The 26356-nt window shown below is 41.3% G+C and overlaps 1 protein-coding gene across 1 annotated transcript in view; it reads right to left on the reverse strand.

The window, feature by feature from the left end:
- Window positions 1-21704, reverse strand: part of LOC116400194 (transmembrane protein 163-like) — a 100600-nt gene extending 78896 nt beyond the window's left edge. Inside the window, exons 1-2 of the mRNA XM_031877908.1 lie at window positions 21086-21704; window positions 14210-14329 (exon numbers count right to left, since the gene is read on the reverse strand). Coding sequence (XP_031733768.1) covers window positions 14210-14329; window positions 21086-21287 — 322 coding nt within the window. The 5' untranslated portion in view covers window positions 21288-21704. The remainder of the gene's footprint in view (window positions 1-14209; window positions 14330-21085) is intronic.
- Between the last annotated feature and the right edge of the window lie 4652 nt (window positions 21705-26356).

Raw genomic sequence — 26356 nt, forward strand, 5'->3', positions numbered from 1 at the left:
TATTTTCCAAAATTAATATTTTTCCAAAATTAATATTTCCCTTTTCTCCCTTTGATTTTGTAAGTTGAATTACTCGTTTAATTTCCTAAACAAACACTCAGCTGTTGTGGTAAATGTGATCGTTTAATTGTAACAAACTCATTTTGGTTTTTTTGAGGCCTCATAAATCCAACACACAGCTGTCACCAGCCAGAAGTGCTAAGACCACTTCAGTTGCATTCCAATTGCAAAGTAGTAGAGCAGTAGAAATTGTCAGTCACAGAACTAAGCATTTCACTATATACCTCAAAACAGTAATTAGCATATAGCAGTCAAACTTGTAAGTCACAGACTAGGCAGTTCACTGTGCACCCGTTAATAACCGTAACAGTCCGTTGCTCACATTAAGTAAATAACACCACTGGGTGTCGCCACTTACTAAAAGTAAAACGTGCAATCAGAAGCCCAGGTTAGGAGCATGAAGCTCAACAGAAGTTGGACAACCCTGCATTACAAGATGCAGTTGCTGGCCCCCTCAGTCGCTACCATGTTGTGCAGCAGGACACAACTGCCCTGCCACAAGAAGCCCAGGTCCCTCGAACAGAGCTGGACCAGCTGCAGAAGAGCTATTAAGCTCATCATGGTCCCCAAAGCGAAAGCCTCTAAAGTTTTAGAGAGTAACACCCTGAGTGCACAATTCCAGGCTGCTCAGAGAAGCACTAAGACCTGGCATGAAGAACCTCAGGGGGGTCTGGTAAGTATTGCTGTCGCAATCCCCGACCCCATGACATAGTCAGACAAGCCCTGCCCCAAAGGCAATTATTGTGCAATTATTTACTTCATAATGATAAGCTGAAGCAACAAAAACATAAAAAAGATCTGTTGCCACTTTGAAACCATGTAGTCAAATAAAATCATCTGAACCTGACTGGAACGGCTGCCGTAGAATCACTTGAGGTCACTAACCAAGCCAAAGCCATCATGGTTTGTGACATCTGACCTGTCACACACTACAGGTGGGATCAGACAGTTAATGTAGTATGAAACCTCAACAGAAATCAAATCAGCATGAGTACAAGGGTGACCAGCGATGCTGAGAATGTCAGAATTACCATACGGGCAAAGCCTGAATCCCAATGTAGCCAAAAAAACCTGGAGTCTGATTACAAAATGACAAAATGTTTTTCTTTTTTTCTACTTTTTGTCTTCACTCATCACTAAATAATTTCTACTCACGAAGAACAGCCAGATGCAATATTTCAGCGGGACCGCAAACAAGTGCACGCTTTAAGAGCAGGTCTTGGGTCAGAGGGAACAAATCCTTAGTGTCCATGCCGTTAGCTACATTAGCTCCTTTAAATCATAAATGAGACAGGTTCAGAGTGTTTATTTTAGTTAAGCATGGTCTTGTGGGGCTACAACAAAAAATACATTTATTATCCTGAAAATTAGGTATCGGATAAATTGTTGTTTTAGTATCTGTTACCAAACTAAGTACAGAACATTTTGAAAAGATGCACAGCCATACAACTACAGTTGTCCCGGTCTAGATTTAGCAACATGCAACATGCATTTAAATGGTGAACTCACTGATAGATAAGTTGGATAGAGCCCACCTCCCTCCGATCACCTCCCTCAGTCATTAGGATTTAAATGCATGCATGCTGTGTTGTATAGGAAGTATGATATAGTATATAATAACTAAAAATAAAAACTTAATTAAAAGACGACTTGATTCGGGCCTGGCCTAGCCATGATCCAATAGAGGATGTGGAGGAATGACCAAGCCCAAAGGCCTTTGCACATCGAGGGGGTGATGAATAAGCGACAATACTCAAAAGCTCAGAAAATCAACCTTGTTCAGAAAAATACATATACATGTTGCTTTTTTGCCACATAATATTTGTGTTCAGTGTGAAACAACAGTTAGAGAAAATACACTGACGTGCAAACTAATTGCACACCAAAAAAACGCCCCCAGTCTGTAAAGGCCTAATAGAGAAGAAGAAAAATGGCTGTTTGGGGAACATTAAGACTATGATTTGTAACTCTGACATTATTCTCGGTATTATAATGACTACATAGACATACAGAAGAAGGGCCTAGGCACAAACACACATAGTGTTATACACAAACAAATGTATATACTGTAGATTCAGGCACACATGCCACAGTCAGTAAACACCCAGTGGACACTTCAGTCACTAATGATTGGGATTAGCAGGACTTGAATTCATTAAATCCAGCAGCGAAAATAGAGCTGTTGCAGGTATGAAAGATTACATTACATTTGTTACTATATTTCAAATTTGGATCACTCGATCTAAATGTCTGCAATTCTCATGACTGACATAACAAATGTATTTATATCTTCAACCTGCGCCGTTGAAGGGGGGGGGGGGGGGGAGCATCTGGTGTGGGTGTGAGAAACCGAGAACGCTGAAGACAACCACACTGCTGCGCTCGGAGGAGCTTCACAAAGTGTGAATAACAGGATCCGTTCACTGTGACAGTGTGGTTCTTCTGCAGAAAGCCGTGCAGTTATAATGTGACATTGCCGCATGGATAGCAGCCACGCTATTACAGATGACTGACTCAAACGCCCTAATGCATTAACATCTACAACAGTTTGTGTTGTGTCTATAACTGTGCTGTAGTAAAATTTGTACAACAAAAGCTTTTCAAATGAATCAAGAATAAAGGAGTAAAATATGCAATACCCCCTAATCCTTTATCCAGGAGCTGAACAAATTGGTTGCAAAGACACACATAAGTAATGGTAATGGGGTGTATATCTGGCATATTGCAGGGACTCTGGTGCAGTGGATTTATCTGGAATTATAGACAGTGAGGACTGGAACCAACATATAGTTACAGCAAAACAATGATTAACGTGGCTTTCACAACTGGAGTTTGGTTCAGTTGGTCCAAACCAGGGGAAAAAAAGATAATTGTTACGTCTTAGTTGAGGACCATTTTTACCATAACCTATTACTTTAGAGTTTAGACTGAACAGTAAACATGTGAGGCAACTCATGTGGCAACTCATTCATTGGACAGTTTTGCCGACTGTCATTCTGCATTATCAGAGTTTAGGTGTTGTAGTGAAAATGAATGGGATGTGTTCAACATTTAAGTGTTAAGTTGATACCAAGCTTCAATCCGGGACAATCCCGTACAAAACGGGACATCTGGTCACCGTACATGCGACACAAATGGCGGTCTCCGAGGTGAAAGTCCTGTTTGTTTGACCCATTCACTATTGCTACTTTCTTGCTCGTTTATTCCTTATTATACCACGTAACTTTAATTAACACCACATAACTTTCGCTATACTACGTCACTTGCACTAACTGAATGCAAAAACGTCCACATCCAACATTTTTTCCTAGCGACTGGGTTTACTCTGATGACACAAAATGCTCACAAAGAAATAATGGATTATAAGCATTATTAGTCGAGACTGCAACTAATGATGGAATTAGGAATGAAAAAAGTAATTAAGTACTAGAATATAAAAAGATCACAAAATCAGCAGATGACTTCAATAGTAGTTTAGCTTTTGAATGAATAGAAAAGTCACATCACCATGAAACAAACTTCACCAGAGTTGGCTCGAAAATGGATCAAGATCATCTCTTTCAATTTATTAGTCATTACTTTTCATAGTATCGAGATCATACAATAAAAAATATTTTTTTAAATAATCAGACACAGTGATGTACCTTTGCTCATGTCACTGACATCATGGAGAGTGGTAGCTACGCTTAGCAGCAAACACATCAGTGACCCCACTCTATCCCTGGGAAGTCAAAGCACCCTTGCACCCAATCTGTCAACAGTAAGATACTACATTGTGATGCTCCGTGCTGCTGAAGCCAGTACATTTTACACAGACCAATTGCTAATCGTCATTGCATAGTAAATGGCAAATACAGTGCCAGCACATGTCAGATCATGGGTTGAAAAAGACAGCATTGTCCCCCTTAGCACACAATGAGCAAGGAATGAGACGTTTAACCACTAAAGATTAACATACCAGTCAACAGCCAGTCTGTGGCCCCAGTCAGCTTAAGTCTGCTAAATGACCAGGGTAGACACTGAACACTGAGCAGGTATGTGGATTATTAAGATGCAATCAAAAGAGATATCTGTGACTGAGGATTTCTGTGATTTGATCTGCCTATCATGTATAACGTGTACGTCTGTAATTCCTGTTTGGAAAGTAGGGAGTCAGGGCCGATTATCCACTCCAAATTCCTAGGTCATCTGATAATAGTAATCCAGTTTGAATGGACATCTTTTAAAGTGATAACGACATTCTTTTTTCTGCAGCTGGCAGATAATAACACCCTGTCTATCTGTTAGCATAACAAGCGGTTCAGCATAGTTGATGAAGTTGATGAACTTGCTGCATGATTCTTGGGATTTTGGGTTCCACATGGTTGAATGCATTTCTTGTATATATATTCCCGGATAAATAGGTTGTAGCTGCATTAGTGGGACAATCACATGTTGCATTGATGGCGAGCAAAACCAAACAAATGGTAATTTGGGGCGACTGTGGCTCACTGGGTTAAGAGGGTTGTCTGGTAACCGGAAGGATCAGCGGTTTGATCCTTGGCTGGGACGTGTCGTAGTGTACCTGAGCAATACACTGAACCCCAGGCTCCCTGGGTGCCTGTCATTGGCAGCCCACTGCTCCCTATATACAGGGATGGGTCAAATGCAGAGACAAATTTCCCCCTTAAAGGGATCAATATAGTATAATAAATTTAAAAAAATTTAATTTCTTTTGGAATCGATAGCGGCTATCGTTTGTCTGGAGAAGTATATATATAAACAGTATGATGTATGTAATAAAGTATAATGTACTTAGTCTTTTAAACATGAACGTTATTTTTGCACAAAAGTTGGTGAAAAGGTAGGTCACGGGTTATGGCATTAACTCTATTTAGACAGCATATATCATCATCAACCTTTATTCCATCAGTTAGTGGTGTGTATTGCATTGTGCATTTATTTTTCTGAAGGTTGTGTAATTGGAGGAGGCCTAAATAAATGTTAATTTCATCTGGATTGTCGACTTAAAAAATGGGACAGCGATAGACAAAAATCTGAAAAGGACCCGGCAAATCTTTTTAAAACCAAATGAGTCATGGAAGTAGTCCTCATGTGAACCTCGCTGCTGAACAAGAAAGGCAAGACACAACTTTGTTCTATTGAAAGTTGAAGTGGCATATGTTGAAATTTAGCCAGTATGCCACTGGTATACTAATTTATGTGCCTCATGAATGGATCTAGAATACTGAAGTAAACAAACACTTAATTATGGAGAAGATGATGTCTGAAGGGGAAACTCAGTGTACTGCTTGTTCTTTGCCAACACATATACATACAAAAACTAATTTACTTACTCAGGCACAAACACAGACCTTGTATACCCACAGTAAAACATCATGGTTTGGCTCAAAATAAGTATGCTTGTTACTTTATTTATGCTCTGGACGTAAATTAAAATAAGTGAATGTGGACTTTTGGTTTCAGAGCGCAATCTCTAGGGTGAAACTCCTATGTTTGTTTGATTCACCCATCCAGCCCGACCTCTTCCATACACGGACTTCCGCAGGCGGACTTGTGATACGTCAAAAAGCGAACGCAATCTGGGAGAAAGTATGCTTTCCTCAAAATGTATTTGACAATGCAGTTATGTTGTATGTGAAAGTCCATTTTAGGAGATCAAGCTGGAATAAAAGTAATACTGTAAATATCCTAATGATCAGTGCCTGATAAAAGGCTGGTAATTTCTAGGTGTGCCTTTGCTGTATGTCCACCTCAATGTATTTGTGTTGCAATAGCAGGTAGTACATGTCTGCATGTACTTCATGCATGAAACAATGATAAGTGCTACAGTAATTTACTACGGTTTGAAAGCTGGAATAAGAGACAAGGCATGCTTTACCAGCCAAGCTGATCTCAAAGTGACTGGATGATACAGTTCTTATACTTGTCCTGCAGAAATATTTCTAACATTTTGGAAATGACCAACAGAGTAACATGTAAACACCACAATCACACATAATGACCATTTGGTCCGGGGGATTAAGTCTTATCCGATTATTAGAATCTGCCGGTAATCACAAAAATGATACACACCTGGGCCCCGTTCCTCGTACGTGGCTAACTGAGTTAGCCGGATAATTTTCAGCATAAGATTACATAGATCAGGCTTTTCGGTTCCACGAAGCAAGTTTGGCAAAATCACCATGGCAACACATCCATAAGCTTGAACCTGCTCCAGCGCAGGCTAACTGAAGGTAGCTGGATAAGCTTTTTTGCCATGATTACGGTCTTGAATTCCTCATATGCGTTCATGATCATCTCCTGCTCGTCAGCGGAGTAAAGAGAGGCTCTTTCTTTGAGTTTATTTGCCATTGTACTGTTAGAAAATCATAGTTTCGGTGATCGACGCTTCCCCCTTTTGAAGTAGTACGGGCACGTGCAAATATCCTGATCCTGATCGTCTGGTTCGAATTAACGAGACTGTTTGAGAGCGGATCAGCCTTGGAGAAACCGAGATAGCCTGATTTCAATCATCGGGTTAATTTCAGCTGGCTAATAGGACATTTGATCGACTTAGTTGAACCACGTACGAGGAACGGGGCCCTGGACAGCCACATATAAATAGAAACTGGGCAAGGTGAAAGCACAAACACGTCATTAATAAACCTAGTGTAGGTACGGTAATGGGAACACAGGCAAAGCTAAAAAAAAAGGCAAAAAAAGCACTGTTGAACATGATTGCAGAGAAACAACAAGCAGTAAATTATTTGGATTTTTCATTCAAACGCCATATAGCCTGGCAGCTTCCCTGTTGGCAACTTGGTATTTACCAGTAAAAATAGACTGCACTGGGATGGGAGGGAAAACAGATGAATAAATGATTGTGTTTTCTACCCCGAGACAGACAGTAGGTGGGTTGGGTGTACGATTAAAATGGAAGGAGGGAGGGAAGGCTGGAGAGTGACAGCTAACGAAGGAGGAGGCTTGGGTGGAGAGGAAGAAAGGAGGGAAAGGGAGTGGGATTGGGGAGTTGGAATTGGAGCAAGAGAGGGAGGTAGAAGGGGAGAGACAGATATTGGTACAACTGTGTTTATGCAGTGACCACCCAGATATGATGAATGGCCTGCAGGTACCACATGCAGCTGAATGCAAACATCTCTATTGTGTACCCTTGGCCTTCTGTGATTCATCATTTGTTTTGGCCCTGGCTGTGTTTTTTTTTTTCTTTTGTTCTTTTTCTTTCAGATCCAGCAAATGAGATAGTGGAAGCTGCAAAGGAGTCAGCAGATGCATCTCTAATGACCACAAACAAAGCCTGATAATGTTACAACACTTTTTCACATGCCTTGAAATAAAGAATTATTATCATGTGTTCTGTCGCGGTTACGGACAGAATTGTCTCAGTTCCAAACATGTTCATTCTTGTCCGGCACAGTCTTTCATTATTCATGGTGTGAATCGCAATCCATCTCATTCACGTCACTCTGAAAACTCTTTCAGTCACATTTTGTTCAAAGGATAAGGCTAGCATATTTGTCTTATTGTCAATAAATCCCACGAAAAGACCAAAAACCAACAATCCATTATATGGTCCCTCAAGTTTTTTCCTCAGTACAGCCTCAAGCTCATTTTGTTTCTTCTGGAGACATTAATCTTCTGAAATGAGTCCCCACGTATAAAGTTAAATTATTAAAGAGGTAGATGGAGGAAGAGGAGGAGAAGAAACAGCTGAGCACAGTAGTTTTTAGCTAATGTTACTCACAAAGGAGTAAATAGTGGATTTCTTGGGGACTATTTCCACCCACGGATTGAAACATGCTGGTCACCAGCGTGAGTGCGTGGCACCACATATACGTACTGTATGTGTGGTGCTATGTGGTGACGAACGTCACCCAAATGGTTTGGCTCATTGATGGAATAAGCTATATCAGACCTCGGATATACAGATGGTATTTGTTATAGGGACCAACTCATTGTTGGTTTTGGTCTTGTTGGCTAGAGCCAGTCTTACTTTTTAAGGGAAAAATTTAAAAAAGACCTGTTCAAACAACTAAGTCATTTGTGAAGCAATTCTTTTCTGTGGTGCATATAAGTGGCCAATAATGAATTGCATGACATCAGAGTAAGATGAGCTCTGCGAGTAAATTGGAGCATTGAGTCAATTATAACCAAAACCAGAGATATTTTCACCTTTGCCAATAGTTCACTGAGGAAATAAGTTGCAAATGCCACTACTTAAAGGTTCCCTGTGGAGTTCTCTTTAAAGAAACTAAGTTTCTCCTTACATTGATATTTGCTCACAAGATCACACATTGTGCATCCTTGAGGTCGTACGCATGTTGAGTGCATAAAACCTCTGCAAAACTGATTTTCTTTGAATCCTCTGCCGCCTTTGTTGACTTTCATTGACGTAATACCGCAACCCATAGTGCAGTGGAATGTCATTGGCAAAGAAATTGTGTATTGCGTCACCCACGTGCATGTATGAGAGCAATCAAGACAGGGACCCACTTGTGAAAAGACATCGCAGCAGAGTCGGTTCACACAAATGATTGAAAAAAAACATATTTTTGTATACCATATAATACTGCTTTCATAACTGGTGACGACTCTTATTCAGGACAAGTGTAACCACTGAGTGGAAAAGGGAAAAAAACAAAATAATAAATCCAAGTATGTTTTTAAAGAAAAATGGAGGCTCCTAAATTACTGTTATAACAGCCCCAACAAGGTAGACGTAAACACAGAATGTAAACTGGAAGATGTAAGATGTCTCCCCTGTAAACATGACCACTTTTAATGACCTGGAAGTCTACTGCTTCGTTCAGCTCTAATATTAGGTCTGTTATCATTATGTGGTCCAGTAGGGACGGTTATGGAGCTACACTCACTGAACTGGGTCTTTTTTTTACCGGATACAACCAGGCTATAAAGTGTGACAGTAGTCCGTTACGTCCACGAGACAAACAAGGGCATTATTGTGCCCTTCTTATCACGTGTCAAACTTTTAAAATGCTCTCTGGCCCGGCTCATTCCATCTGCAGCTACAAAGTCTCGGCACAGATAGATATCCGTAAATTGATGGTTTATTTATAACTGTGTACTTTATGTATCTGGGTTGAATCACAGCAATTACAACTCTACTGCGGAGACACAAGAGGGCAACCAATAAGGAGAGAAAAAGAGAGGAGTGTCTTGGCCAAGTGGTTTCTTGGTTTCTCTCTTTTGTCCTGTCTTTTAGGTGCTTAATCATTTCTCCCCATCAGACCTTATTTCATCCTTTTACCTCCATCTCCTCCTGTCACTCTATAACTTTCTCTATATTCTGTCACTAAGTGAGTCCTTTTTGCTTTCTTCGTCTTTCACGCGCAAGATCCAATTTCTTTTATTACCACACAGCAAGGTTGTGTCCCCCAATTTGCCGTCCTTCTCAACCGTACTTCTTGTTCCTACTTTCTTCACCAGACTCAATCCCATTTCCTCCCTCTCTCTGTTATATCACCCTACACCAGCACCCCCCCTCCCCCTGCTCCCTCCCTCTTTTTCTCTAGCCCCATCTCGTTGCTCAAACATTAAATGCTTGTTGGCAGTGCCACTGATTGATCGTGCAGCAACCTATTAGTCCACAGGCCAGCTCCTAAAGCCTGAAAGGCAATCTGAAAATCATCCTTGTTGGTGTGCCGTCTATCCCCCCACTCTGAATATGGAACAGCTTTTCCTGTGGGCCGCTTAGCAAGCACAATAGAAATGCATTACACAAACACAATTCCGAAAAACCCCACTTTATACCTGATAATGAAACTGTATCTATTCAGCTACTTACATGCTTTGGGTTGGGATTTCTAATAAGAAGGCTTTTTATAGTTCAGCACAGAGGTAGTCTCGCATAGCCAGAACTATCTCCACGTTGCTGAGGAAAGGAAAGGTCTGGCTCCACATATTATTATTCTAGTATAGGGGGGAAAAAACACTCTGGCTTGTTTGTATTTTTTCTTTAAACCAATCACAATTGTCTTGGGCGGGGCTAAGCAGAGGATGCTGCAACGGTGCCCTTGCAAAATGTGTAGATAGCAGAAGGGTCAACCCAGTCTCGGCACAACTTGCTTTCAACGGACTACACTTTAAAATCACTCGCTAATCACGTAAGTCCTTAGTCAGTCAAGTTAATGTCAACCACATTTTTTTCCTAAACCTAACTAAGTGCTTTTCTTGCCTAAACCTAACTTCGTGTAGAGACAAAAGTTTACTCTGAAAAGACACTATGCATGTAACAAGTGGAAACTGACACGCCGTCCCTCACATGACCAAAACTGACGCTAGAGGAGTAACAAGTGTGAAGCTGAGGGGCACTGACTCAAACGTCTGTTTCATGTGTTGGGAGTGAGAATGTGTCGAAAGGGGAGGAGAATAAGGCTTTATTTATTTATTTATTTGTGATTCTGTCTAGGCCAGCAGAGAAGGCCTTGCTGGCCCTGACGGCCCACCACTGCACAAATGTAGTATAATAGAATGCCAGATCTCAATTACCTACTGCTTTAAATATTTGGGACTAACATTTGTTGTCTCAGACCCTTATTTACATAAAACAACAGAAATAAGCATATGTGGGAGGGTGGTAGTGTCTGCTGCTTCATCTCTCATTTAAGTACATAACCAACGGAAATTGTTGGTTGTTGTCATTTTATGTTTTCCTCAAAGCTCAACTTAAAAACGTACCATCAAGATCCGTGTCTGTGTGTGCTCACATGACCGATAACTACATCGAGGAAATGCGACGTTGTCTTCATACCTCTTGCCTCTTGAAGCGTGGCCTCAGCTCACTCTCTGAGCCTGATATGTCTGATAAAGCCTCGCAGAGTTGTGCCACTTTCAAAGGTGAGTGGCTATAGCTAAGGGAGCACAAAAGACAGCTCTTCAAGAAAAGGTTGCGAGCTAAAGCGGAGCAGCCAGTTAGGACCGAGACATTCAAGTGGAGCAGAAAGGGATCGGCTTTGAACCCTCATCCCTTCTAAATGTTAAAATACTGCTAAAGGTCACGGAAGAGCGGAGGCTGTTTGCAGTTTTCCTTAAAGACAGAAAAAAAGGAATATAGAGAAGAAGGAGGGGAAAAAGAGAAAAGGTTTTTACCCTGCTTTAAAAAATTTCCACCTGAGGAAAACTCGATAAAAAAAACATGTACAAGACACTGGACGGCTTTTGAGGATCAAACCATCTTTTGACTTTGCCCGCATAGAGTATAGTGGATCTAGTTCTACATATAGAAAAAGTAAAGGGGGCAAAGAGGGAGGGATATGGTGACACAGCACACACAGAGGAGGTAAGGTAAGAGGGTAAGGAAACATGCGGATGGGAGAAAGAGAAACTAGGGCACAGGCAGAAGGAAATAGCACGCTGCCATTCTTTAAAGTTGAGCCATCACAACCACTAAATCCCCAACACTGCCTGCCAGGACTCATCCTGCCTCGTCTCCCAGGTACCGTCGCACTTTTCAGAGCTTCACTCCGCACCTCCGTATCCATCTGTCTCTCCTCTATGCTCCCTTTCGCTAAGCTGTCTCCTCTTCAGCACCCAGTCTCTCTGTGTTTTCTTTCTTTTTCACCCCTCTCCATGTTGTGTGTGGAAGACGGTAGCTCCGCATTCATTTATTAATTTCCTGACCCAGTGCAGCAGACCCATCCTCTAGAGGCTGCAGTTATGATTGGCGGAGGGGGAGCCTGTCTACACTTCCCTGCACCACCCTGTCCCTCCCTTGTTCTTCCTTTTGGTCTCCCAGTAGCCGGGCTGTCTCCCTCGCTTTTCAGTGGTCATCGTCCGTTCAAGTCTTTGTGTTTGGACTCTTTTTCTTTTTCTAAAAAAGTTCACACACAAGAAACAGAGTCTGTTTCCATGCCTCCTTGCAATGGTTTTGCTTGAGGAGAATGACAATTATGCCAATAATAATTGTGGCGGTGTTCATATTAATTAAAGTTTCACCTAAGTTTCATATGAAGAACCAAAAAAAAGCTTCATCATCACAACTATTTCTCATCTTACTCAAAGATTTTTTGGACCTCTTGGAGGCCATGGGAACAGTCTGTGAACACAACACACTGACACGTTTTAAACTTTTAAGTTGATATGGCGAACTATCATCTGTTTTTAGCTTAGTTTTGTGTTTCCGCTAACTTCTAGGAAAAAATATCTCTTTAGCTTTTAAATTCTCCACTATATGTTTGCCAGTTGCTAACTTTATCCGTTTGGCTAGTAGCATAGTGGGTTTTTTGAGCATCTGCCATCAGCAGCCAAAAAGAGACACTATAAGAGCCATGAGAGTGAAATAAAACAGTTAAAGGGGACATTTTATGCTCATTTTCGTGTTAAGAACTTGTATTTTGGGATTGTATTTGAACATGTTTACATGCTTTAATGATCAAAGAGCACATTATTTTTCTCATACTGTCTGTCTGAATACACCTGTATTCACCCTCCGTCTGAAACGCTCCGTTTTTGCGCCTGTCTCTTTAAGACCCCTACTGAAAAAATCCAATCTGCTTTGATTGGCTTGTGAGAAAAATATGGCGTGCCTTTGCAAAAGTAGTATTCAAGCCGTTGGTGGAGATTCTCAGATAGAGATACATTTTTTTTTCAAATTGAACAGGGTATTGTTATAGACTTTGAGTGTGAATCCATGCAGCTGCATCACTTAAAAAAAAAAAAAAAGCAAGTGTGTGCTTAGTCAGCACATCAAGGATAAGTCTGAATAGATTGGGACACATCGTGACTTGAAACTGATGCTTAGCCAGGATGACAAAGCAACACCACCCATTGCACTCACAACAGTGTGGCACAACTTAGACATCCTCTACATCATAAGACAATGTAATGCGTCTATGAAGCAGCTCCAGAATTCATACTTGATGACATCACACATTTGAGTTTTAGCATTGTAGTTTTGGGATTTGGCAGAGAGTTGTTCATGTTAATATATTTAGACTGTCTTAGACCACAGAAATAACTTGTACACATTTTTTAATTGGTTGTAGTTCCCCTTTAATACTGAAGAATTCGACAATTTCATATTCCCATACCTTTACCTGCTTTCTGTGAATCCTCCCAAACTTGAGATTGTCTCGTATGATACATAAATTTACCTTCAGGGAATCAGTCTTATTGCCACACAAAAGGCAGGGAGTCTGGAAAGTACAGCATGGCATTTGTCAGGATGGAAGTATGACCATTTTAGGAATGGATCCATCACCTTAGAGTGGGGAGAATAGTTGATAAACCTGGGTGTTGGATCATTAGTCAGATAATTAAGGAGGTGGGCGAATTGACTGTGACTGAAAGGACAGGCCTGAGGCAGCACATTGAGAGGTTTATTGTTAGTCTGCAGTTTGTTGTTGTAAATGTGATTAAAGCTTCTACCTCACACAGTAAACGGTACAATTTCACCGCATCTCTTGTTGTTTTGTGCCACTTTTTGGACAAGAAATGTCTCTTTCACTTGTGTGAAAGTGTTATATATTGCTAAAATAGTTTTTGACTTCCTCAATCAAACACAATGGTTGAACCAACAGTGCTTCCTTGAATCAAACGGTGTAATGCGCCATACCAAATTTCCTGAATAAAAAGCAAGAAAGCGCAGGCCCCGCTCCACGGGAGACCAGTCGCTGTGTTAATTTGTCTAAATGTCCCAACTTCTCTGTTCTCACAATGAATTGCCCTGATTCACTCATTTGCTTTTTGGACAGTTGACCATCATCATATTCTGCTACAACCTTCCATGTAAGCTTAACGTTTATATTTAATTTAAATGTAAAGTTTGTTAGCGTGAACTGTTAGCGTCAAAAGTAGTATTTCTGACCTTTGACTTCAAATACATAACGAATGCAACTATAGTTATGTTTTTTTTTCTTCCTTTGTAAGACAATGTAAGACATGCTTATGGTCCCGTGTGACCATAAGCATTTTTTCCAACCTCACATCGTAAGACAGAGGTTTGTAAAACTACGTTTGCACCATTACTGGAACAGACGTTTAGATGACAACATCTCCCTTTAGTCAACAGGGAAGTGAGAAAAAAACTGACACCGCCAGTCTTGTTACTACACACACACTGTTTACAAGTCACTCTAAAGCACTTCTGCCCAAGTTGCAATGCCTATAAATAAGAATTTTAAATGCTTACTGAAGGCTGCCACCGCCAGTATGAGCGTGACCACGATGGAGAACCAGGAGACCCAGAGTACCTTCTTCCTGTAGCTCTGGGCCTCGTGGGGCTTCAGGCGCATGCTGCTCTCGAGGAGACCTGCAGTGAGACAAACACACTCTGTTACAAAGACAATTCCTTCCTTATTTGTGTCTGTGTTTGTTTTATGCAGTGTTTTATTGTGTGATCTCATCAAGCAGTACAAGTGTTTAACACTTGTATCGCATAGGGATGAGACTCTTGAGTAATCAGTACTTTATCTGTGGGTAGGATTTAGCAGCATGTAGTGGTGAAGTTGCAGATTACAATTGAAACTTCTCCGTGTGACAAGCGTGTAGGAGATCTGAAGTGGCCAATGCTAAACACAAATGACCCTATCTAGAGCCAGTGTTTTGAGGTTTTGAGGACCCTCATCATACTGCATATTACAGGTCATGGGAGCATACAAGCATCCAAGAGAGCCACGTTACACCTGTATCAATCCACCAGGCTGAGCTCTATCCATCATACTACTTTCTCTCACTGGCGCAGATGAACAAAGCTTCAACACAGATACACAGTTATTGCAGTAAGAGAGCTATTATACAAGATTGTGTATTTACATATACTTTTACATGCTTCCACTAAGTAGACCTTCGCCTCTTCGCTCCCTGCTTTAAAAATATGAATATTGGATATTGCAGAATCCTCCACTCTGTTTGACACAAACTGGGTTATTTTTGTTGTAAATATTTAATTGTAAATATAAATATTTTTCAGGGTCTCACATCACTTCATCTAAAAGGAAACCCTTTAAGAATTAAAGGAGAACAATGGTGCTTTAGTGTTACAAACTTTCCCCGCAAAAGACAGATTTTAAAAGAGTGGTAGAAATAAATGCAGCAGAGGCCGTCATATCATGCCTTTTAGTATTTTGTCAAGCTCCAAAAATGCTAGATCCTACGTTTCCCATGATGCAATCAATAATACATTTTTGTCTGGCTCTTCCTGTCTGGTACATAACCACATCGGACAACGTCCAGTTTGTTGTGCAGGCTCTCTGAAAGGACTTGACAAAGCTCCTCCAGAGCCACAGAAGACTCTGTACAACTGTTCTGGATCGTGCTCCCCGTGACTTGAGAACCGACCTTTATGCGTAAAAGTTACTGTAAATAATTTTAAACTGGTTATGAAACAGTCTCAATTTAATACCGACGCATCTATATGACCTACATAAGTAATGGAGACCATCAGCGAGAAGACTATTCCTATATAGTTATTCTTAATGCTTGTTGTTGGATCAGTTCCCTGCAAAATAAGACGAACCGACATACATAAAGGCTCCTTTAAATCCCGCTGGGACCCAACACTGACACCACACTGCTGCGGACCCAGGCCGTATTGTTGGGCCCGCTGGGGGGAAGGGAGGCACGAGAGAACCAGAACCAGGACTGCATGGAGCAAACTGGCAGACCCTGCTGCAGAAAAATTTGAGGTTTTCTAAAGGTAATCTGGTGCTCCAAAACGCTACAGCTTTCGTCCACAGGAACCGTCAAAATCAACACAAAAGTTCCTCTTAGTAGCTTCAAGTTTGATAAATCAACAGCATCCTTATTCTTGTAGAAAAGCTTGTTACTGGGGCAATACCTGTTAATACCGTAGTGTATTTGTTAAGTACACTTTGTACCCCTACCATTCGTGTCATCAAAAATACAATCTTGTATAAAACAGCCCTTTTCACAACAGTATAAACCAACTAATAATCATACATTTATTACATTTTTTTTCCATTTCATCTTTGCATTTCTCCGGGATGACCAGTTCACCAGACATGCAGGCCTTGCTATTGTTAACTCCCACTGTTTGAGTGTAGTGTGGGTGTAGACAGAGGGAGAGTGTCCAGAGGGACTTGGACTTGGGACTGGCTTCACACCAGCGTACGCTGCCAACTGCTTTTGATGGACAGCCAGACCCCTTGCACTCCAAGCAATGTACTAGTCTTCAACTGATTTTAGTTTAGTCGAGGCAATTTGCACCTACAACTGTTATAAGTGCATACATGAAAGTGAAATGGTATGTGCGATGTATTTTACATGTGGTGTGCACTGTGTGTGTGTGTGTGTGTGTGTGTGTGTGTGTGTGTGTGTGTGTGTGTGTGTGTGTATATGTCTTTGTGAGGGAGTGTGAGAGTCACACGGAGCAACATTTTGAGCCACAATTACACACTTCCAATCATAAGATAATTTCTGGTAATTTTTCACTTAAAAAGCATGCAGGCTGATCGAAAAATTTGTTTTGTTGGTTGAATCGATTGGCTGTGAAAGGGTTACTGATTGCAAACCACATGCCTTACAACACCATGACTGGACACGCTCTGATAACAATATTAGTGCGTGTTTTTCTATGGACATTAGCATTGTTTTCAGCCCAGATACGGTCAGATCACAAGTGAAGCTTAAGTGAGGGGAATATTCCAACAAACACTCATCAAGGGTTGTTAATTAAGAATGATAATAATCATCATACAGTTCAAGATTACCTTTTTGTGTGTAGCTGCAGATACAAAAACTCAGTTCATCAAACTGCACAATAGAAGCTACTCAAAAAGTTATACTGTGGTGTTCAAGTTAAATGCTTACATTTTAGGACATTCATTTAAACAAAAAACATTTAAGCTGTGTATGTGCATGTGTGTGCGTGTGTGTGTGTGTGTGTGTGTGCAACAGAGGGGGGAAGTGAGACATGATCACATGATCCTTGGCTGGGGGATCAGACAGAAGGCATGTGCTCAATATGTCCTCATTCATCTCTCTGTGGCACACACACGAGTTTGTGTGTGTGTGTGTGTGTGTGTGTGTGTGTGTGTGTGTGTGTATCAACACTTGTTTGCGACACCTTTCTTTTCTAAAAATAATTAACATCAGGCAGCACATTTGCCAGGAAACATGATTGAATATATTTTCTAGGATCAGTGTGACCAGGAGATCAATTAAATTATTTTTTTATCTGAAAGCCAGCCACTGAACCTGTGCTATCTGGCAGGTATCTAGATGGATGGATAGAAACCACTGGCATGTTCAGAAAAATTCAGAGGTTTTCAAACAGCAATGGCAGGAACATTTATGTAAATAGGAGAGAGATGAGGAAAGCGGGGGAGGAAATGTAGACCGGGAGGTTGTGAATGTGTCGCATCTATTTAAATTGCTTGGCTTTGAAAATAAAGTTTCCTCCTTGATGCCCGCTCATATCACCTTTAATATCTCTGTGATCGACCCTCATTCTCAGGCGATGTAATTAATGACCTTTATTTACATCACCTTACCTGTCACGTCAGTAGCAAAGTAACACAAGTTTACATCTGGGGTGGCCAAACAGGGTGGTATGATTTTTTTTTTATAAACTAGATTATGGCTTGACCAATTCTATTCTAATTTATAATTCTAATAAATTGCACTGTATGTACATTGCATATCCTAGTTTAAACACTCGATGTCGACTATATTAAGTGAAATTATCTCTGTCTTTTATATATTTACCATTTCTGCCTGTTCTGTCACATCTTAACATAATTACAGATTTACATCTTACGTTTACATTTGCATTGTAATCTTTAAAGTGGGCACTTCGGCCATGAAGAGAAACCAATATTTGGCAAGTTCTGCCTGTTTTAACTTTACTTATTACATGTAACATCATAATATAGTGAGAAGGGGTGGTGTTTAGTACTACTCAGCCTGTTAAAACAATTTCATAATGACATTTTTGGTTAAAGAGGAGCTTTGTCAAGCCCGATAGAATAGCCCTGGTGATGCCATGGGATGTCATCAGGATTACCTTGGGTTGTGTTTAGAGACAACAACTTTTTAACAGAATTCACATTATGACAAGTGTAGGATCCAATGTTTTCGGAGCTTACCCCAAACCACTAGGAAGAGCGCCGGGCTTTGAAGCCCATTTTCTTACAGGCCCAAGTGTGGAATTCTGAATTCGTCATGCGATGCCATTAGGCCCAAAAGGACTTTTTCTCATAGACTTACATTGGGAAAGAGACCTCTGTAAGTTGTTGTTTTTTAGGTAAATCAACTTTTGACAAAATATTTCAACTAGGAGTGCAGCTAGCTGCTAACACCCTGGGTGTGTTAAGGGTGTTTCGCTGGCATAAGCCAAGCCCGGCCGTCTCAGACTATCATTCTGGACCCCAGCATTAGCAAAATGAATAATCTGATTTAGGGAGTGTCTCTGGCCATCGCTATGTGTGGCTAGGACTCACAGCACTTCCGAGGATAGACCGGGATGATCCCCAGGGACTGTGCATCATGCCGCTTGGGCTCACGGACACTCAGCACTTTAAACGTCTGGACGAGGAGAAATCTCAGCTCAGCTGTCATCTATTGCTCGCTCTTCCTCAGAGGAAAGCTGAAGCGAAGAGTAACGACACAACGGTGAAAAGGAGAGAGCGCCAGCACGATAGAGCGCCCATGCCTCCGGCCGCCTCCACTTCCCGGGCCGCCTCGGCTGAAGCTCCCCAGCATCACTGTCCACAGGACCTAGATGAACTGATTTAGATGAGCATAGAGAGGGGTCCGAGTCAGCAGGAGGGTCCTGCTTGGAGCGGGCCGACACTGCAAAAATTACTATAGGAGGGAGCATCTTGACAGTGAGGACCTTGCTGCAGTGGGAAATACCATTGGTGCTCGAGGCTTTGACCTCAGCTAAGAGAAGTGTGAACTAACCACCCTGTCAGTGCACTCTAGTTGCTCGCTGCTTCGTGGTGACCGTAGCAAGGCTGCCCATAGACCAAATCCCTCCATTATTACCAAGAACTTAAGGAGTTCTTTCAGTTAGAGGATTATACAGCTTAATGCTTTTTGTCTTCCACCACATGCAGGGGAATGGGAGGCAAAGTTACATCTGCTAAGCCCAGTTTGTGTGTTGGCAGTTTATGTTGACCGCATGGTCCCCATCAGGTGCACTGAACAGCTGTTGGTGTGCTTCTGGGATGATGTGACCAATCAAGCCCTACCCAAGAAACACCTGGTGGGATTGCCTTGAGAGTCCATCTCCCAAGCCTAAAGGCAGACAGGAAGAGCCCTTCCCGCTGTGGTACGCGCACACTCTACACGCAGCATGGCAGTGTCGGCAGCGTTGTTCAGTGGGGTAAGTCCATAGACTGTATATAAGAAGTGGATGTAGTCATTGTGACGTCAACCATTGGTTTGTGGACTGCCATTTTGAAGCTTCAAGTTCAGCGTTTTGGCCGTCGCCATCTTGGATGATTTTTGCAACCAGAGAAGGGAAGTGACCATATTTGGATGGCTGAGGAGTGACGTGAGATGCCGTATACAGCTCTGGTAGGGTAGCGAACTGTCTGTTAGGGTAGCGAACTAAGGTAGCCCCGCCCTAAAGCATACTCCCCTTTATGGTTTATTTTATTCTTAACAGAACCATAATTTATAAATGAACATAACGCTGTGTTGAAGATGACTTGAAACTAGCAATTGAGACCATAAACTAATGTTTACAATGTTTACTGAGGTAATAAATCATGTGAGTAGGGTCATTTTCTCATAGACTGCTATACAATCAGACTTTTTTTGCTACCAGAGGAGTCGCCCTCTGCTGGCCAGTAGAGAATGCAAGTTTAAGACACTTTCGTATGGGATTCACTCTTCAGAACCAAGAAGGTTGCCGCCAGGGTAAGTGTCGAGGACAATATGTACGACTGCTTCGTGGTCGACGTCTTGTCCATTCATACAGTTCAATCTCTTGGACATGTCGGGCTCTTTTACTTATGCAAATTTTGAGTGGGCTATGGCATGCTCGTGATTGGAGGAGAGTAATGTCCCATAGAGTCCAGTAGAGGGCCGTATTGCTTATAGAACTAGGGTTACAATATCGTAACCTTGGTTTCCAGACTTTGTGAAAGTGCAACTGTAAGTCACTGGAGTGCCACTAACAGTTACTTGACAGCTGACCAGGGTCTTAAAGAAATTTTAGGATTGAGAACATCGCAGACACAAAGAGTTAAATGCATTTTTTTTAGAAATACTGCAGGTTGATTCCAGCCTTAAAAAATAAGCCAAATCCAATCAATGTAGCTGTCACAACTCTAAATATAATAACTATTTCAATTTGTTATTAATTGCTCAAGACATGCTCATTTATATTAGTGTCGTTATGTTACTGATAGCTACACAGTTTAATTAACATGTCAATTATCCATTGAAATGAGATGCAGTTAACATGCATGATATTACTCTCAATAAACTGCATTCACAAACTAGAGAACAGGCTAGAAATTATTGTATTGTGGCCCTCTTATTATCCACTGTGGAATGATTCACAGGTTTTATGCATATATAAAGATGAATGGGATTAAATTGGTGGTCTCTAACACACAGGCACACTCATGTGTGCTTAAGCAAATGCAAATGCTCACTTAGAGGTTTGGAATGCACGTGACTGGTATCAGAATCTAACTCTGAGGCAGACCGAGCCTGTATGCCTTGTTTTAAGGAACAATTGAATTCTCGGGGCAATCTCTGTCCCCAGAGGCAATGCAATATGTAAAACTGGAATGAATTAATAGTTTGGGGACTGGAATCAATTTAAAGATATAAAGCTTTGAATTCACCTTTTGCTTCACGCTGGTCTGAATTCTGCTGATGTAGGACTATCATAAATTATTCAAATCAAACTAAACATAGGCTACCTCGCATAGATAAAAATACCCCTCCCATCTGGGTCCCTGATAACACACACACACACACACACACACACACACACACACACACACACACACACACACATACGTGCACCCATAACTTACAAAAAAAAAAAAACTGTTCCAAACATTACAGAGGTAGATGAAGTTACCTTCTCCCTCCACGCTGTCTGTGATTTTCATCTCATGGCCCGTGGTGAACGTCTCGGGCTGGCTGGGGGATTTGGCTTGCTGGTGATGGTTGTTGGTGAAGCCATCTGGGGCGCACTGGCCGTTCCGCGCCGTTGCCGGGCAGGGATCCACAATAGTCGGGTCCGGGACAGGGTAAGACTCTTGGCTGGCCGGGTCTGTCATTGTTGTTTTTCTGTTGCTGTTTTGTTTTTTCAGGCTCAAAAGAGAACGATGATGATTAAAGAAAAGAAAAAAAAGATTCACGCCGGCTCGCTAAATGCACCAGCCATCCAGCGCGCGTCCGATATGTCACCGGCGTCGACTCAGATCTGCAGAGGGGAAGATTGGGATACGATAAGATGGGAAATAACGGATTGATCTCCCCAGCATCAGCCGCGAGACAACTCCCTCTGCTGTGAAGTGAACACTGTCAGGAGCAGCTCCGCAGCCTCAATGTAAACAGCCTGTCCGGCGGAGCCACTTAGAGACAGTTTAGGATTAGATGTGGCGATGCGATAAATCGCTGAGATCCGCTGTGAATATGGCAGGCGGTGCCAGCAAGTTTTTTTTTAAATTATTTTCCTCCTCCCCTTCCTCCTCCTTCTATCCTCCTCTCAGAACTCAGCACATATTTCTCATACAGGCCACATTCAATAATCAGTGACATCTATCCTGCATCACTAAAGTTTTTTCTACACATTAGTTTTAAAAAATGTACATGTTATATCCTTGATCAGACTGTTTGATGCATTTATATTCGTATGTCGTATTTTATATTTTATATTGCACGGTTAATGTTGTTATTCTATGTCCAGGTTTCTGGGAGAGTTATTAATGTGCAGGTTTTTTTATGAATTGGGCGGGTTTCAGTCTAATCTGGCAACACTGCTGTGAAGCTGTTTATACTCTGGTGTGTGTATATACGAACAAGATTAATTACTACATCTGTTGTTACTGCAATAACATGATTTACCATTATCCTTTTATCTGCTTAATCATACAGAGCAGAACGGTGTGGACATGAGAGCCGTCAGAGAGAAGACAATGTAGAGATGAGGGAGGTCGAACTATCCTGTTGGGTTTAGAATGGTTGTGTGTTTAGGCCTGATAGATGAGTAAAAACAAGCCATTAAAACTTGCAAAAAGCCGTAAGATGCATGGATGAAATTCCCTCTGATGACAGTAAATTGAATCAGGTATATAATTATCATATTTTGTTTACATGCTGCAAATTGGACACCTGGATGTGCAACCTGGATGCACAAAAATACTATAGGGTTTTTTTCATATTTTTTTCACTTTTTCACTTTATGCAATTATTAGTGCTGGGCAACGATTACAATTTTTAATCGCATGGATTTTTTGCGATTAATCACATTGTTATGGCAAAGTTCAATAATGAATTAAAAAGTAGTGTATTGCGCACTTTTATTTTAAAAGTACTGCTATATGAACAAAAGGTCAATAACATTTGGTTTGTAAACACTTTAAACAAATCAGGTTATTTTTTACAGCAGTAGTCCCTTTACACAGTAGCAGTTCTATCTCTTCACTATCTGTGCTCAGTGTGCTGACTGTATGTGAAACGTTCCACTGCTGTGCAACAGGAATAAAATGTTTCAGCACGTTTCAGCAAAAATGTCTGTCTTCATGACAGTCAGAGCATGTGAATGCAGCTCTACTGTTCATCAATATAATGCTGTAACTCAGAGGTAATTATGGTTACCCAGCGATCAAAGAATAAAGACGCTTTACGCACAATTTAGGTGTATTTTCCCTTTAACTCACGAGATGCAGGTAGCATGTTTTATACTTAATGTGAATATAATTCATACTTTGTTGGCATCTTATTCTGAAAACCGGATGTCCGTCTGAAGAAACCGGATGTTGTCTCACGTTAATCTTTCCGCTATCTTTCAAAGTCCTTCGCTCGCTCCCGATCTGTGCCGTTTGAATGCGTTTAACCGTGAATTTGGTGGGGAAATATTGGTGGGGACAATTGTGTCTTTCCCAAACTTTGGTCGTGACTAGTCCCTATGGACCCTATGCAAACCTACGCCCTTGCATTGGAGCCTCTGATAAATTATGAATTAGACCAATTCTGCCAGTCTGACCTAAACCTGAATTGATATTAATTTAGGCGACCTCGGATAAATTTAATACCGATATAACATCAGTGTCTAGTGTTTACAGCGAGGAGATAAGGGTGTCCGATTACCCGGCATCAGCATGGAGTGAAATGTATCTCAAAATGGTCACAAATGTGTTTTACATGATCTATAAATTAGTATTCTGTCAGGATCCCTGTCAGACCAGACACCTCCCATGGCCACACAGCTGCAGCCACTCCAGCCGATTACCTCCTGCAGGCTGACATACCAGACTCAGGTCCCACTAACGCTTCCCCTGGCACTATATAAACTCTGGTCCTGCAGTCTGGGGTTGTCAGGCCGTACCGTCTTTCACCCGCTTCAACCCCGTTGCATCTTCTGCCTCGCGCGCCTGCCTCCGGTGTCCGTCGGTCCGGGAATCCCCCGTGCCCTCCTTTGTGTTTACGGACTACTCACCACCGCTCTGCCCTCCGTGGTGTTAACGGACTACACACGCCGTCAAGCTGCCAGCTCTCCGGTGTCGAGCCACGGGACATCACGCCGTCAAGCTACCAGCCCTCCGGTGTCGAGCCACGGGACTCGCACCCGTGGCTCGACCACGGGCTCCACACCTTCCTGTCTTCTCTTTATTCAGGCTAAATAAAACCTGTTTATATCAACTTCTGTCTCCTGTGGTCTTGCGATTGGGTCCTAACCCGTGAACTCCTGTGACATATTCACAAATGCGTGTTCCTATTGTCAGACAAATACCAACCAATTTGAACACATTTATCGCAAGAAGTGTTGCAAAAGTAGTAAAAGTTGCAGCAAAATAAGATTGGGGTTAGAGGGGGAAGAGAAGATGGAAGCCGGTGGTCTATTGCACGCAATGTTTCTCTTTGTTATCAATAATAGTTGGGATGTCAACTTTATGAGTGAAGCTTTGAACAATTCGGTACAGCCCAAGTGATTACATGTGTGGCTGTAACTCCAGCGGGAAAGATGTCCACTCTCGTTATAGCAAAATAATGCAAATGTGGCTATTTGGAGCTTCTTTGTTTTTCGACCCAAATAAAAAGGGAGAGCCAGAGAACCTGAACGAAGTGATTGGTAAGCTGTGTGATAAACAAGTCAGGACTAAAGATGGAACAAACTGAAATCTCCGCTCCCACCTTAAAACTCACATTCTAACAGAATATGCAAGTCAACTCCATCCACAAAGAGCAGCCATCACTGTGAGCCATCAACCCACAATCATCAGGGCTTTTCCAAAATATCAACGGGACACTCAATGGTGTCGAGACAGCGCAGTTACTACCAGTTGATTGATCCAATGTATTGATCTCAGCATGGACACTTATGGGTATTGCAACATGTGGGTCTCCAGTCCATAGGTATGTGTTCGTCTCTCTCTTCAGCTTTGTTTTGGACGATAATGTCATATATCGTTGTTTTTGTCAAAGCGATATCTTCATCAGGGGGATTTCCCCCAAGTCTACTTGAGACAGAGCTGCCCTTAGTAACACACTGCAACCAATATCGAAGTCTAGCCCATAACGACCCATGGTGACACTCCTTGATTTTGAAGAAAAATTTACATATCAGTAAATAAAACACACGAACAAACGAAATTTAATGATCCTATTTCAAATTTCATTAATTATATTTTTTTGCAGTAGGGATAAGAATGAATGATACAGTGTTCAGGATGCACTGAAGATCATCCAAGGAGAAGACATTTTTGTCTTGTAAAACAAATCTGAAAACGATTTTTGCTTAAATTGAACCATAAAAGTAATAATTTTGATACAGTATATGTTGTGGAAATGGAAATAAAAAGGCATATCTTTGTTACCAAGCAAAAAATTGGCAAATTTGATTGGTTCTCAAATGAGGGAAATATCTATACAAAAATACCCATTGGGACATATATGTAACATTTCAGATCCTTGGCACTATGGGGTAGTATTTAGAAAATATTTTCAGAATTGTGTTACATGTGGTCCATTAAGTCTGTTTTATATCCCCTATAATTTTCCTTTCAGGAAAAATTGGGTTCTTATGGGACCAATGCAGAAATAATAAGAGCATTCCTGCTACACCCTACTGGGAGAGAGGGAGGACTGCTGTCGACTGACAGCAAGACGTGTAGCAACCTGCCATGAGCTCCACAGAGCCCCACATGGATAATGATTAATGTTTAATAATTAATACTTTAATACTAATTCCTTTGTTTGTGTTTATATTGTATTACGCTATATTCCATAGCCCATTTTGTTCTCCATGCCCTTTTGTGTTGTACTTGTTCATTTCGTTATTTATGTTGAATGTGTAGTTTGTGTTAATATGCTCTGCTGTGTCAAGTTTTCTGAGGTTATTCCTGTCATATATGACAGTCTAATGCGCTTGCGCATATACCAGGGTTTATACGGGAGTTCCGGGAAACGCATGAAAAGTGAGACACACGGTGATCCATTTAAACCAGCTGAGCAAACTAAGAAGCCTTTATTGCATTGATTTACAATTCCCATTTTAAAACAGTTTATGTTTGTATTTTCTCCATGTTAGGAAATGAAGCATGACCCTTCTCTCTCTGAGCAATATCGGTGGTGCCCTCACAACTGGATGTAGCAACAACAGTGGCCCCCTCTTCATCAAGTGAGTATCTGTGTGTGAGATTTTGTATTTGCGTACATACACGATCTATGTGAGTGCACATACATGCTTGTTGCACAGGTTTATGTTTTGTAACAGTGTAATTCTGTTTTGGCTCCAGCCTACTACAATCCCTGCATTTCAACTTTGCTTCTCTCCCCTGCAGATAGCGCTTCATTCAGCAATAGCATCACAACTCTGATTAAGTGACATTATATTGATATTTCATTTTGGAGATTGCAACATCTGTATTTTACCTTTTACTTTCATTACATTTGGCATTGTCGTCCGGAATTTTTTTTTTTATGGCTCCACTGGAGAACTAACTGAAAGGCTATTTTTTATCAAGCAATTAAACAAAGTAGATGAAAAAATAGACACATTTGTAATGACTGATCGGAAGTTTTTTTCTCTTTTCTGCTTTGAGGTATTAGGTTCCGTCTATTTCCTTCAATTCTGTTCACATTTAATAAATAAAACTTAGTATTAGTAACAGTAATTATTAAC

This window comes from Anarrhichthys ocellatus, unplaced genomic scaffold, assembly GCF_004355925.1.
Source record: "Anarrhichthys ocellatus isolate YVR2014 unplaced genomic scaffold, GSC_Weel_1.0 scaffold154, whole genome shotgun sequence".
NCBI classification, from domain to species: Eukaryota; Metazoa; Chordata; class Actinopteri; order Perciformes; family Anarhichadidae; genus Anarrhichthys; species Anarrhichthys ocellatus.